Source organism: Neoarius graeffei, chromosome 9 (assembly GCF_027579695.1).
Source record: "Neoarius graeffei isolate fNeoGra1 chromosome 9, fNeoGra1.pri, whole genome shotgun sequence".
Classification (NCBI taxonomy): Eukaryota; Metazoa; Chordata; class Actinopteri; order Siluriformes; family Ariidae; genus Neoarius; species Neoarius graeffei.
In genome coordinates this window covers 69894551-69909903 of record NC_083577.1, presented here as the reverse complement: position 1 = coordinate 69909903, position 15353 = coordinate 69894551, and the positions used below count along the sequence as shown (strand labels likewise).

The window sequence follows — 15353 nt, the reverse complement described above, 5'->3', positions numbered from 1 at the left end:
ACTTTTCTAAACACCCCTTCTGTTTTCTGAGAATGTGCAGAGCACACAGGCGCCTGTTCCTCTCTGCTGTCTATCTCTTCGCTCCCACTCTTTTTCAGTCATCAGCATAACCATTCCTTACACTGTAGTGTGTTTGTGCAGATCTGAAGGGCCTCTCGAAGGCATGCTTTGTGCTCTAGTCAACTGGCATTCGCTCTTAAAGGGATACTCCTGTATTTTTCAATCTAATCTCTCGTCCATGTTTGTTCGATTACCATTTTGTCTACCTTTCCCTGTCCTCAGAAAAGAAAAGAAAAGAAAGCATGTTTAACTGAAAATCATTTATAACGGAAGTCTAAGGGCAGGTGTTTTTGTGCAAAATGTATTTGTCTAGAATGCCTTCATATATGTGTTACAGGTGATTTTTGAAATCAAGTGATTCTAGATTTACCTTAGTGAATTAAGGCTCAGTCCCACAATACGATAACTCTAACTATAACGATAACTATAAATAAATAGTTCCCCTGCAGTTTATGTGGTATTTATCTCATTTTTTAAAATATCGGAATGCATTTTTGATCGCGGGGCGGCACGGTGGTGTAGTGGTTAGCGCTGTCGCCTCACAGCAAGAAGGTCTGGGTTCGAGCCCCGGGGCCGGCGAGGGCCTTTCTGTGCGGAGTTTGCATGTTCTGCCCGTGTCCGCGTGGGTTTCCTCCGGGTGCTCCGGTTCCCCCCACAATCCAAAGACATGCAGGTTAGGTTAACTGGTGACTCTAAATTGACCGTAGGTGTGAATGTGAGTGTGAATGGTTGTCTGTGTCTATGTGTCAGCCCTGTGATGACCTGGCGACTTGTCCAGGGTGTACCCCGCCTTTCGCCCGTAGTCAGCTGGGATAGGCTCCAGCTTGCCTGCGACCCTGTAGAACAGTATAAAGCGGCTAGAGATAATGAGATGAGATGAGATTTTTGATCGCTATTTTGTCGCTTCTATAGCAAGTTATGAGTGTTTGAAATATGCTATGTAATATATCAGTCCATATGTCAAAGCAATGGCCGTAAATGAGATTTGTTGAGACCTGTGCGAGACTTCGTAGGACGGAAGTAAAACGTACAGCGGAAATCAAAGTGACCAACATCTGCCGACGTTGTCAAAAGACGCGCCCGCCCTCTTTCGAATGCTGACGTAATCAAACCGGAAGTTTTGTTTGTTTTGATAGCAATCAGGAAAGTTTGAAAAAAGTAGGCAGTAATCGTCATTTAAACTCGTTTTTGTGCAATATTTCATTTGGAAAACAGTTTTCAAAATGGCGGCGCTGACACCTGGCTGACACTTGACGTTTCGAAGTTTCGCACAAGTCTGGTGAAGATCGCGCGGATAAGCGACGCCTGCCGTGGACCAAACGAACTAAATTCAACTCGGCTAAAAGCCGAATAGGCCGATAAGTATAATATTTAATTGCAATTAGTTGCCAATACGAGTCACAATATAAGGTTACTAAAACCGAAACCGTAATTGAGTAACACGTTAATTAAGAAATAATATACGATCCCTATAGCCCAGGCCTGGGTTTATCCGTATCGGTGAGGTTGCTTCTGGAGCGATTTTTCCAGGCCTGAACCTGATCCGATAAAACATCTGACCAATCAGGTAATTGTTTACATGTGATGTTGTCTGAGCATGTGCTGTTTTTCCCTGACATCTTTGTACATCCTTGTTGCATCATGAAGTCACGGAATATGGCTTCATGGAAAATAAAAAATCTAATACAAAGCACGGATCTTTTATTCACGGATATGTGATTTTCCGTAAATATCAATCGTAAATTAATAAAGTAAACATATAAATGCAGGTAAGATATTTTAATTATGAACTTCAGCAGTCCAAACATTTAATTGTTTTAGACTTCTCAATTTTTTATCCATGATGCATCATCCGTATGAAATCTGTAACCAGTCTGTAATGCAATGAAACGTCCGTGACCGATCCGTAAATTACTTGCATCCGTATTAAAATCTGTAACCACTCCGTATTTTGTATCCTTTTTTATTCTATTTCCGTAATCCGTGACCTATCTCTATTGTATCAACCAAGAGAGTATGAGCATGGGTTGTTTTGAAGTCCAAGCTGTACAGTGTGACCCGGAGTAATGTGCTACTACTTGGAAAAAACTTCCATGGCTATTCCTAAGTTGCATGCATTTATTTCCCTGAGTGGCAGGACCAAACGAGATTATAGTTGTGGTGTGACTGCTCCAGACTGGAACTAAATTCAGGCAAAGGTATAGTCAGAGTTGTAGTTATAGGCATAGTGGGATCAGGACACTTCATCCAATGACCGTTTCGTCCAATAGTTGAGACATTTCCTTAAATAGTTGAGACATTTCGTCCGAAGCCTTTTTCATACGCACTATCAGTTATTTTATATGTGCGACAAGATCGAGATATAAACAAACAAACCATAATTCATTTAAGGGCGTACATTAAGCACTATCAAAAACGCACAGGCAAACAATCCAAAACGGCAGGCAATCTCGTAAACGTGAAACTAGCGAAAGGTCGGGCGAGGCACAAACAGGCTAAATCAGGCAAAGACAAAAACAGAAACTAAGAACAGGAAACAGGATCGGAAACCCAGGGAATCTACACGGGAGAATAAGGCTCGGTAAGGCGCACTGACGTGGTGTAATACTTCGCACTGAACGTGCGTTTTCTCAGTCTTTATACAGGCACGCTGATGCCTCTTGATCATGTGCAGGTGAGCCTCATTAACAGTGCGCGTGCGAGAGTCCGCTCGGCACGCGCGCATTCCGGACCGCACCCAAGCGGACTCTCGCACGCGCACTGTTAATGAGGCTCACCTGCGCATGATCAAGAGGCATCAGCGTGCCCGTATAAAGACTGAGAAAACGCACGTTTTCTCATATCTGGATATCATACTTTATATCATACTTGCTAAGGATATCTGGCAAGTGCGAGTATAGATTTTCTATGTAATTTGGGCTAATAAAAACGATCTCTCCCCACAAGCGGCCCCAGCCGAACGCGCCCAAAGTTGACACTTGCTAAGTACCATCATTTCTGGTTTCGTTTTCATTTTGCAAAAATGTGTTTTGCTTCGGTCAAATTCCATTGAGAATTCCTCCTTTTTCTCGAACAAACAAATACCTCATCTCATTATCTCTAGCCGCTTTATTCTTCTACAGGGTCGCAGGCAAACTGGAGCCTATCCCAGCTGACTACGGGCGAAAGGCGGGATACACCCTGGACAAGTCGCCAGGTCATCACAGGGCTGACACATAGACAACCATTCACACTCACATTCACACCTACGGTCAATTTAGAGTCACCAGTTAACCTAACCTGCATGTCTTTGGACTGTGGGGGAAACCGGAGCACCCGGAGGAAACCCACGCGGACACGGGGAGAACATGCAAACTCCGCACAGAAAGGCCCTCGCCGGCCACGGGGCTCGAACCCAGGACCTTCTTGCTGTGAGGCGACAGCGCTAACCACTACACCACCGTGCCGCCCAAACAAATACCTGAAATATAAAATAATTGATGGTGTGCGTGAAAAAGGCTTTGGACGAAATGTCTTAACTATTGGACGAAATGATCGTTGGACGAAATGACCTGTATCTGGTATAGTTATAGTTATCGGTGTTGTAGGATTTAGGGTCAGGGTTGGATAATCTAGTGGAATGTTTAATTTCTTTGTTGCAACTGAATCCTCCGTGGTGTCGTGGTAAAGTGGTGGACTTCAAAGCAGTTCCATTCCCAGCAAGGACAGTAAAAAAGTGTGGGGAGGAAGCAGATTAAATTAGATAGACAGGCAGAAAGACAGGTATCCAAGTGTAATTCTGGGTAGAGAGGTATAAAAGGATAGAAGATATAAAGAGGGTGGGGGTGAGTGAGAAACAATGGGGGAGTGTGAATAGAGAGTGGTTGTTGAAGCGTTCTCATTCTTTTATGAACCCCCTAAAAAATCCCTTTTAAGAATGTCAACCTAATTCACCTAGATAAATCTAGAATCATCTCGGTGAATTCAGATTCACCTGATTTCAAAAATCACCTGTAATGTACAGTATGTATTTGCAGCCAGAGGATTTTGTATATGAAGCTCTATATCTGTAGAACATGTCCTTTCAGAGAACGGACTAAAAGAGGAATTTGTGGTTGTCTGTTAAGTGTATTTTTGTGGTTATGATTGTATGTGGATACCGCAAAACCTCAGGGAAGGCTCCTAGTAATACAATTAATTTTACAGTATTGCTTCTGTCTTGAAAGTTGATCTAAAAACACGGTCGGTAAGATGTTCTTTTACATTTGCCTCATCCTAACACTGTTAATTCACAGAATTCAACAACTGCCCACGTAGGCTTTAATTATACAGTGGTGCTTGAAAGTTTGTGAACCCTTTAGAATTTTCTATATTTCTGCATAAGTATGACCTAAAACATCATCAGATTTTCACACAAGTCCTAAAAGTAGATAAAGAGAACCCAGTTAAACAAATGAGACAAAAATATTATACTTGGTCATTTATTTATTGAGGAAAATGATCCAATATTACATATCTGTGAGTGGCAAAAGTATGTGAACCTTTGCTTTCAGTATCTGGTGTGACCCCCTTGTGCAGCAATAACTGCAACTAAATGTTTCCCGTAACTGTTGATCAGTCCTGCACACCGGCTTGGAGGAATTTTAGCCCGTTCCTCCATACAGAACAGCTTCAACTCTGGGATGTTGGTGGGTTTCCTCACATGAACTGCTCGCTTCAGGTCCTTCCACAACATTTCGATTGGATTAAGGTCAGGACTTTGACTTGGCCATTCCAAAACATTAACTTTATTCTTCTTTAACCATTCTTTGGTAGAACGACTTGTGTGCTTAGGGTCGTTGTCTTGCTGCATGACCCACCTTCTCTTGAGATTCAGTTCATGGACAGATGTCCTGACATTTTCCTTTAGAATTCGCTGGTATAATTCAGAATTCATTGTTCCATCAATGATGGCAAGCCGTCCTGGCCCAGATGCAGCAAAACAGGCCCAAACCATGATACTACCACCACCATGTTTCACAGATGGGATAAGGTTCTTATGCTGGAATGCAGTGTTTTCCTTTCTCCAAACATAACGCTTCTCATTTAAAGCAAAAAGTTCTATTTTGGTCTCATCCATCCACAAAACATTTTTCCAATAGCCTTCTGGCTTGTCCACGTGATCTTTAGCAAACTGCAGATGAGCAGCAATGTTCTTTTTGGAGAGCAGTGGCTTTCTCCTTGCAACCCTGCCATGCACACCATTGTTGTTCAGTGTTCTCCTGATGGTGGACTCATGAACATTAACATTAGCCAATGTGAGAGAGGCCTTCAGTTGCTTAGAAGTTACCCTGGGGTCCTTTGTGACCTCGCCGACTATTACACGCCTTGCTCTTGGAGTGATCTTTGTTGGTCGACCACTCCTGGGGAGGGTAACAATGGTCTTGAATTTCCTCCATTTGTACACCATCTGTCTGACTGTGGATTGGTGGAGTCCAAACTCTTTAGAGATGGTTTTGTAACCTTTTCCAGCCTGATGAGCATCAACAACGCGTTTTCTGAGGTCCTCAGAAATCTCCTTTGTTCGTGCCATGATACACTTCCACAAACATGTGTTGTGAAGATCAGACTTTGATAGATCCCTGTTCTTTAAATAAAACAGGGTGCCCACTCACACCTGATTGTCATCCCATTGATTGAAAACACCTGACTCTAATTTCACCTTCAAATTAACTGCGAATCCTTTTGCCACTCACAGATATGTAATATTGGATCCTTTTCCTCAATAAATAAATGACCAAGTATAATATTTTTTGTTTCATTTGTTTAACTGGGTTCTCTTTAGCTACTTTTAGGACTTGTGTGAAAATCTGATGTTGTTTTAGGTCATATTTATGCAGAAATATAGAAAATTCTAAAGGGTTCACAAACGTTCAAGCACCACTTTAAGTGGGTCCATCGGAAAGAGGTTTGTGGGTTGTTTTTTTTTCCTCAGTCCAGCCCTTGGTGCTTGAAATTCTTGTCCAGATGCAGGGTTGAAAAATGATGATGGAATATTTCTTTAAGGATTCAGTGCCAACGAAAGGTGGACCATCACAGATCAATGCAATGCAATGCAATGCAATGCAATACAACCTTAATGAAACTCAGTCTATATTATTTATCCCAGACATTCTGGTTTGGTTTGTGTTTTACTTTTAATCAGTTCTATCTGCACTCTAATTTCATTCTGTATATTTCTCTGATTTTAGAACCTTTCCCTGCCTTCCCACCAGAGATGACTGGTGAGTTTTCTTTTCATGTTCCCACGCTAATGATTGTCATATTCCTGTGCAGATGTTTATGCTTCCTGCTTGTTGCCCAGCACAGCTTGCAGCAGCTGATTTGCTCTGTCAAAGACCATCTATTGGTTGAGTTTTGTGTCTTTGTCGTGATGGAGTACGTACATGTGTATAGCAGGCTGAATCCGATCCGTTGTCAGTGAGACACGTGTGTCTGTGTTCTGTCTGGCATCATCGCCGTTATCATCGTTACCTCTTGTCATTCGCAGCATGGACAGTATCCCAGCATGTAAATGAAATTTCATGTGAAACAGTCAGTGATGTTTTGTGGTTGGTGATGAAATGCGATGATCACGGCATACGTGTGGATGCAGCAAGCACTTTTTCACCGCACATATAGCACCAGTGCACCCTCATGACCCTAAACAAGCTGGCAGCTTTCGACAGTAAGTTTAGATGAGTTATCGCTCTGTAGTCAGCATGAGAGGTTGTGAAGAATGGAGACAGTGGGTTCAGTGTGCAGCAGTGCCATCAGCCATATTAGTACACTAATAACATATTCCTCTCCTGTCCTCACATGCTCTTCTCTAGCTCGCTTTCTCTGTCTCCATACATTTTCCACTGCCTCATGTTCCTCGACTCTCCACCTCTCCAGGTTTCCCTCGCTCTGTATCCACTATATCTCCCTCCTCTCCATCTCTCTCTTGCTGGCTCTCTGGATGAATTCAGCACCATATATGGAGTGCTCTTGACTTGGGAGAAATGTGCCACTGACTTCTTAGTGGAATTCACTTTGGTTTCAGTGGCTGCCCATATCCTTAGACAGCTCCTGGAGAAATGAGGCAGATACACGGACAACTCGAATTACACGCTTGTTTTACTTTTGAATTCAGAGACAGAAAACTAGATTAGATGAAGGTGGTGATGTTGGTTGGTTGGGGGGGGGGGGGGGGGGGGATCGTCAGTGGCAGGGATTTGCTCGATTCAGTGTGTATGTGTGTGTGAGGGAGAAAGAAATATGAGTGAGTTGTTGCCCTACAATGCTGGATGGGGTTCATGGAGGAGTTTGGCTTGAGGCAGACGAAGCTGGCACTGATCCATGCATGAAAGAACAGACAACACACACAGACACACAAGCGCACATCAGGATTTTAGTGTATGCATGTGCACGTTCACTCTCACACACAACCATACACGCTGACACTATAATAATGACTTTCTCTCTATCTCTTTCTCTCTCTCTAGCTGAGAATTTGGCTTTGTGTTGTAGACAGTTCCTGTCATTATATAACATTTGTCCAAATGGGATAGCTCTGTGATCTCAGTTGTGATAGAGTATGTCAGTTTAATGCAGCAAGCTAGAGAAAGCTTAACAAAACAACGACAAAAAAAAAAAAGCTTCTCTATGACCTCATCGTGTAATGTTTCTTTACACCTCATAAATTATCATAAAACTCCTGATCTGTTCCAGCAAAAATTCGAAAAGAAAAAAAAATGTGAAGCTTGAACAATTCATAAATGGCAAGGGCTAGGGAGAGGCAACATGCATGCACATCTGCCTGTCTGTGTGCAGCGACTGTCTGTTTCATTTCTGTGCAGCAAATCAGAGCCAAGAGCCAATATAACAAAAATAACAATATTAAAATCAGTCATGCTGGCATTAAGCAATGCAGTCTGCATGCTTCTCAACCCCAAGCCAACTTTTCTGTGTCTGTCCACCAGGGGGAGCCTTTCCTGGCATGAGTGATCCCACTGTAGACACTACAGTGTCCCTGCAGCCCATGCCCACCTACTGGTATTACGTTATAGCTGGAGGGGGTGCACTGGTGCTGCTGGCCTTCGTCACGCTCCTCATGGCGCTGTGCTGCCATCGCTACCACCTGGCTGCCAAGAAGAGCCAGCACTCGGTGTCCTACCACAGCACCCATTACCCAGGTGGCACCGCTACAGCACCCGCAGTGGAGCCCATGCTGACCATTAGACAGGAGAAACATGAGCCGTGCTCCCAGTGCTAAGTAGAGAAGACTGATGGAGACTGAGACTATGGAGAGGGTTCTAGACTCTCGCTCTCTTTCTCTCGCTATTATTCTGCTGCTTCATAACTACCAACAGGCACAGATACCCAGTGATGCACTCGCAGTGCCCTTCAGGAACGATTTTGCACCAAGGATGACCTACACACCAATTAATCTGGAGATATTTGAAAGCTGCCATCGGTGAAAGCAGACTTTTAAAAGTGATTTGTTGCTCAAATTAGGAGAAGAGAAGGCAACGTATGGTCGTGGCCCTTTTGGAACCTTTTGACCTGTATGAAGCTCTGAGTGGAGTTTTGCAGCATTTGCAGTTCCAGCTCTGAGTTTGTTGAGAAGAGACGTGCAGTCCTGAGTGGCAGGAAGCCACCTCTGTGTGTGTGTGTGTGCGTGTGTGTGTGTGTGTGTGTGTGTGTGTGTGTGTGTGTGTACGCACTTCTCTCGATCTCTGGTCTCCCTGGAGAGAGCGGCTGGATAGGAACCTGACTTGGCAAGGTTCTAATCCCCTGCTTGTGACCAATCCTGTTGCCAAGGGGGAAAAAAGGCTGTGCAGTGCTGCCAGAACTACCGAGAGAGAAAAACAAAAAAAGTGATATGAGAAAAATGCAAGAAGGAAAGCAGGATACTGCTGTGTCACATTAAAGCGTTCGCATGTGGACTGAATAATGCACGCACATACACTCATACACACACTTGACAAGGAAGAGGGAGAGTAAGTGGGGGAAAATTAAAGTTAGTTAAAGATGCCTTGTAAGCAGAAGTGTAACAGATTCACAGTTTGTTTTTGGTTTTTTTTTTTTTTTTGAAAGAATGTGTCTTTGCGTGCTTTGTTGGTCCATGTGTGTGTGTGTGTGTGGGTGGATGTACAAGTGTTATTTGGGTGCATAGGTGCAATCCCAGACTCACTCCGCGTACTGTCTTACCCTCCTTTTCCCGCGAGTCTGTCTCCTAACTGAAGGGTGTATCCAGAAGGAAGATCTATATCTGTCTGTTGATGTGTACATTTTATTTCTTGACTGTCTATGAAGCTCTGTAACTTGCTTTAGTACATCTGTGTCTAAAGATGTTTGATTTTTCTATATGCAAAAGTTATGTGACCCTGCCTTAGCCAGTCTTACACCTCTGAGCAACCCACAATCTTTAAGTCTCATCATTGGCCTTAAATATACAAGTGGCACAGGGCTGTTCAATGCCAGTCACTAAAGAGCCTCACTTTTTTGCAGAAAATACTTAATGTACTTTACTAAATGTACTTTATATGCTAGTTATTTTCTGTAATATTTTTATATCCAACTTGATACGTCATGGTTGCTGACTGAAAGGCTAAATGGAAATGCATATGCACATGACTGATGCACTGATTAATGTCCAGCGTTCTCTGGTAGCCAATCACGTCTGCTGACTTCTATTGCTATTTTGGCTGCTTTCGGCTGTTTTCATGGCTTGTATGGAGGCGGAGAGTGAAACTCAAGCTGTGAATGTGTACGTGTGGCTTTGCTTGGCTGCTCCGCTTCATGTTTGACAGTAGTGGGGCTTTGCCATGTTTGATAGCGCTGCAGAGAGTGAGAGAACTTCGCAGACTCTATACGTATCAACACTGCTCACTGTGTCAAATCGGATGGCTTTCCTTTATGGTTTCTCTGTATCTCAAATATACAGAATTATTTTTGTGCAATTATCACACTTGGAAATGCATTTCTATGGCATAACAATCTTGATGTTTGATGATGATGATGTGCATACTGTAATACATGTTCATTCATTCTGAAGTGTCTGATAGCTTTAAAGTGTATGTTCTTGACTTGACTTGATTATAGCAGTGTTATACCTTTTTGACAATCCCCCACCAAAATGAGATTACTTATTGAACACCCAGTAATGATCTGAGCAACATCGTTCAGGATTAGTGCAGATCAGAATACTTTGATGATAGTATATTATATCGAATATTATATTGAATAAACACACAACACATCCAAGATACACAGCGTTAGAGCGAGATTCATGAACATTCCATGAACATCTTATTCCCTTTCGTCATAAAATGTTTGAGGCATCATTTATTATAAATGAAAGCTGGCCTTTAGGAAGCTCCTTCAGGTTTTGGTAGCATCAGATGCATTTTGGGATTAAAGGAGAACGTAAATCCCAATATCGTCTTATGTCCTCCATATGGCAAGAGGTGAAAATAATCCTCCATTACAATGACACAGGCCATTTTTGCCCCATTAATCTGCTCGTCACAAAAGAATGCATGGAAAGGTGGAAGTGGAGATCAAAGCAAGAGGTCGGTCTAAAGATACACCAGCTCTGGTCCGTCTGGAGTCTGTAGGGGTTTGCTTAAGAACACAAAAGCACATGAAAGCCGCTTGCAGGCAGCCAGATAGAGCACCTGACCTGGCAGACCCGTGATGACGCTGGGAGAAAAAAAATTCTCTCACTCCCTTGTCTATCTTTCGTCTCCTTAATCCTTGCGTACATTAGATCCTTGTTTAAAAAAAATTACATCCACTGTAATGAGGCCAGGATTCAAGCAGGCCTGTCTACCAAGCATAAAGCAAGCTGTCATTATGGCTTTTGTTTAAGATTTAATGATAAATGAACAATGGCGCTTTTTTTTTAAGTGACGGCAACACTAATATTGACTTCAAAGCTTTTTATCTTGCAAACAATGTAAAACACGGTGCCAACCTACATTACAGTGCTTGCCATTTTCTATAAATAATGATGTCACTGTCAATTTGTCTTGTATAGTGCCAAAAAGGAACCCCATTTCTTTCTCTGTGTTCCTTTACTTCATTGTGCCTGTGAGTCGAGCTCATGAGGTTCATTCTGACGTAAGGCTTTTAACACAGACTGCCCAATAATAATAATAATAATAATACCCTCAAAGTTTTTGATTTTCCTGTAGGAATGCCAACTTTGGATGGTTTTATTTATGTAGAGTATTTTTTTTCCCCCTCCTGAAACTGACAGCTTAGCAGTCTGGTCTCAATGTGCTTTTATATCAACCATGGCTGCCCCGTGCGATTTCTATGTAGCTCTAAATATTTCTAATTAGATAATGGGTCGATTGCATTTTATTAAGCCTGCCGTAAGCATTCTGTCTCTGGGCCCTTTTCCTTTTGCTGTCCATCAAATGATATTAATGAGCAAAAGCACTTAGGTCCTCCTGGCCGTATACAGGCCTCAGAGTGCCAAGAGCCTGCCTCAGCACAAAACACACTGCGTATGCACAGTCTGTGTTAATTTTGAAAAAGAAATCTTTTTTTTTTTAATATTATTTCAGGTCGACATATTTTCCGTCATAGTACAACTTAGAATGAGTCTGGGCTGGGGGTTTTTTTTTTGGGTAAGAAAAATTTGGATTCAAACCAAACTGACAAGTAGCATTAATAGTTTGGAAAATGTCAGTGTTTTATCTTAAATACATTTTGATCCTGGTGCAGTGTATCATATTTGTGTTTTGCTTCATGTACATGGTCTCAAGATCTCTGATACATTTGTGCCTGTGTGCTCCCTGCATCCTCTCTTTGTGTATATTGGGTCTTGACTGGGATTGTCTGTTTATGTGCCATTTCTGCGCTGCACTTCAGCCTGTTTCAAAAAGATTTGAGGAATATTTTAGCCTGTTGAATTTTATGGTCTTGGAAAATGTTGTGCGGAATGTAATAATAAAGTGATATTTTTCTACAAACTGCTTCGAGAGTGTTTTATGATGTAGCAATCCTGCATTTTATATGTATTTGTTAGTTGATTGTGGGTGACGTTTTTTTCATTATGTTGGTGCTTAAAATGTAAAATGTACTGCACATGTTGTCAGTTCTGCTTCAGTGAATAGCCAATAAACAGTGTGTTACTGAGGCTGCTTATGCTTGTATTTTCATGCCATTAGAGCTTGAGTCATAGCATGCAGCACACACTCATTTAGCAAAAACATGCAAGGTTTTTCTCTTATTTGTCTTTGTAGTCTTTCAAGCTGAACCCCACTAAAATGCCGACTTATTTTTGTTTTCTGTTCAGAGCGAAGACCCGTCGAATTTGGCAACAATCCTCTGTTTCATGACAGAAATCGCCTGGATCAAGGTGATCCCTCTTTTTTTTTTTTTTGGCTGAAGCCTATAGAGGCACCTGTCTGTATGTGTGCATGTTTAACCAAATTCAAGCGTGTTTAAGAATGTAATTGGCGTGCCAGCCTCAGGTAGTGATTCCACAGTTGTGGTGTGGCGCTACTGCGTACTGACTGTGTAAGTGCCATGTTCTATAACCTCAGTTTGAGATGCCATCCCTTGTGGCTGAGCGGTCTAGAGCGCTGTCTAGAAAGGGGATAGATTTTGCAACGTCAGTTTGAATCCTGCCATCGACGTATTTCTGAACGGCTTATTTTTTCTATTTATGTACCGTAGCGTCTGTCTCCCAATCAGAAAAAGGCTGAGCACAGACCGGCACAAGTCTCTAGTTGGTACCGTAAATGCCGTGTATATAGTCAAACATTAGTGGGTGTATTTTTGTTATATCTAATTAGTTAATTCATGTTTTGCATTTCGAACCATAAAAGCTTTTAGCATATTGTAGTTTTTATGATAGTACTCTTCTAGGTAGGAGACTAGGTGCCTCATGAAGATATTTAAAATATTTTTTTTCCTCAGGGATTTGGAGCCACAGAGGCATATGTTTCTATTCAAATGTAGCCTGGTATAGGCACGAACCTACAGTATGTATTGTGTCTGACAATGTCCTCCATGTCCTGTTCGTAGGTTTTTCATTTTCTGCATGGAGCACACCTGAGCCTTCACGTAGTCCTCCAGTGACGCGTGTCTCTGAGAAGGACAACGCCTGGCTGTTAACTCTGGATCCTATCCTGGTCACCATCATTGTGATGAGCTCTCTGGGCGTGCTGCTGGGTGCCGTGTGTGCCGGCCTTCTGCTTTACTGCACCTGCTCCTACAATGGCCTTTCGTCCAGGAGCTCCACCACGCTGGAGAACTACAACTTTGAGTTGTATGACGGTATCAAGCAAAAGGTGATCAACCAGCAACGCTGCTGCTCAGAGGCCTGAAGTCTTGCTGCAAATGTTTTCGCCTCCTTACAGTTCAATCACAGACTGTGAATGAACCTCACTTTCCTGCCAATGGCCCACCTGCCACTCAGAGCAGATCTCTGATTCACCAGTACGATTCACAGGTGCTCCCAGTGGACTGTGGGAAAATATCAACACATATCAATTGAATGCCTATCCCAAAAAAAAAATTAAAAATGAACTAAATTTTAAAAAGTGTATATGAATATAGATTTGTAAAGATTAAACAAAAAAAAAAGATCTAAAAGAAAGTGGTTAATGGGAGTTAGAAGTGAGTGGCACTAGAACTTTGTAAACGGATCATTGCTTGTGAAGTCTTGGCCTCCATTTTGTGAAAGACGTGGTCTAGAAGATTGTGGACATGTTGTTTAGTTTTAGACCTGTGTCTTTATGCACATCTGCTTGAGTTATTGCTCTGTACCATAGCCATTCTTCTGCCATCTTTTTGAGCTGTGTCAAAGCTTTTTAAACCAGTCTTATGCTTACGTTCAGTCTGTTTTTGTTGTGATTCATTGTTATCAGAAGCGGGTAGATGAAGAAACCGAAATGTTGTATTACATTTGCAAGAAAATCCTTTGGCCCAGTGAGTTAGATTCGAGTATTAAGATTGTCTATGGTGTTCTTTTGATTTTGTTTGTTGGATCTATACACATAGAATAATGCTGTGTGAACCATTGAAGCATTGTTTTAATTGCAACCTATGGATTGCGAAGAGATAAGAGCCACCGAGTTCGAGTGTTGGAGGTAATGAATGGGAGAAGAATGAGGCTCCTCCGCCCACAGACACATGGTCTTCACTATATTCTAGCTCCCTTATCCCATACCCTAAATTAAAAGGACTTGGCAAAGAAAGAGAGACTTCATTAATGAAGCTGGAAAAAAAAAAGCTTCTTATATGGACCCACAAGTGAGCCTTAAGCGAACTGTCTTTGGAGGAGAGCCATTGAGAAACACCAGTTCTTGGGTTTTAAACCTCCAGGGCCTTGGTGAAATTGGGCCTTATGCTTTCTTTCATTTCACACATTTTCACACACAATATTACCTTATGACCTGTTGAAAAGTAAAAGGTCACCAAAACCACAAGAACAGGTTTGCTGTAAAACACAAACATGGGCAGAAATTTCACAGCATGTTTGCCTCAATGTGAAATGGGAGAGTGAATGTGATAAAATGCGCTTCAATCTTTTCATTCTACCCACTAGCTGTCCTCGCAGCGCCCTACAGAGGCATGCTGGGAGCCAGCAGGATTGCGTGGAGTGTACTGATTAGGAAGTGCTGAAAGCAACAACAGATAAGAACTGCTTAGCTGTTTTAGGGGAGTGAAAGAAAGAAAAAGAGGGAGAGATGTTTTGTCCAGCTCTGTTGTCACTGGACTTTGTTGATTCTTTTCCAAGTGCCTTGGAGCTCTGACCTGTTTTAGCTTTGCTGCAGAGCTGTGAAAGTATTACCTCTTCTGTCTGGGACAGGGGGCCAACACCAAAAGACGTGGAAATCCCGGCACTGGTCAGATGATTCAAAATTTCCTGTTTGTAGACTTTGTACAGAAATATGTTCTTTTTATTGGTATTATTATTATTATTATTATTTAATAAAGGAAAAATGAATAACTGATTTACATGTGATGTGGAATATCATTTTGCTTTATTTAACATGAATGAGAAACTGGATAATTCACTCAGATCACTTCTTTGTGTCTATGTTGGTGTTCATAAAGCCAGTGTTGTAGTCGAGTCACTTAACTTCGAGTCCGAGTTCAGTCTCGAGTCTCCAGTGTTCAAGTCCGAGTCATTAAAGAAAATTTCGAGTCGAGTCCGAGAACAAGACTCCAACCGTACCATTTGACGGTGGCTGCTGCTGTCTTTATGTGAAACCGTCTCTGCTGCTGTGTTGGACTAATGTTACTGCTCGACTGCCCTGTTTTAGTTAATAGGCTACAGATAAAAA

At 42.1% G+C, this 15353-nt stretch overlaps 1 protein-coding gene across 3 annotated transcripts in view; it reads left to right on the top strand.

The window, feature by feature from the left end:
* nrp2b (neuropilin 2b) overlaps positions 1-15020 on the top strand; it is a 178494-nt gene extending 163474 nt beyond the window's left edge. The window contains exons 15-17 of one of the 3 annotated variants that reach the window (XM_060930178.1): positions 6270-6302; positions 12353-12415; positions 13087-15020. In XM_060930178.1, coding sequence (XP_060786161.1) covers positions 6270-6302; positions 12353-12415; positions 13087-13388 — 398 coding nt within the window. In that variant the 3' untranslated portion in view covers positions 13389-15020. Of the gene's footprint in view, positions 1-6269; positions 6303-8021; positions 12027-12352; positions 12416-13086 lie in introns of those variants that run through there. The other 2 variants (XM_060930179.1, XM_060930180.1) reach the window with 2 other exon arrangements.
* Positions 15021-15353: the final 333 nt, after the last annotated feature.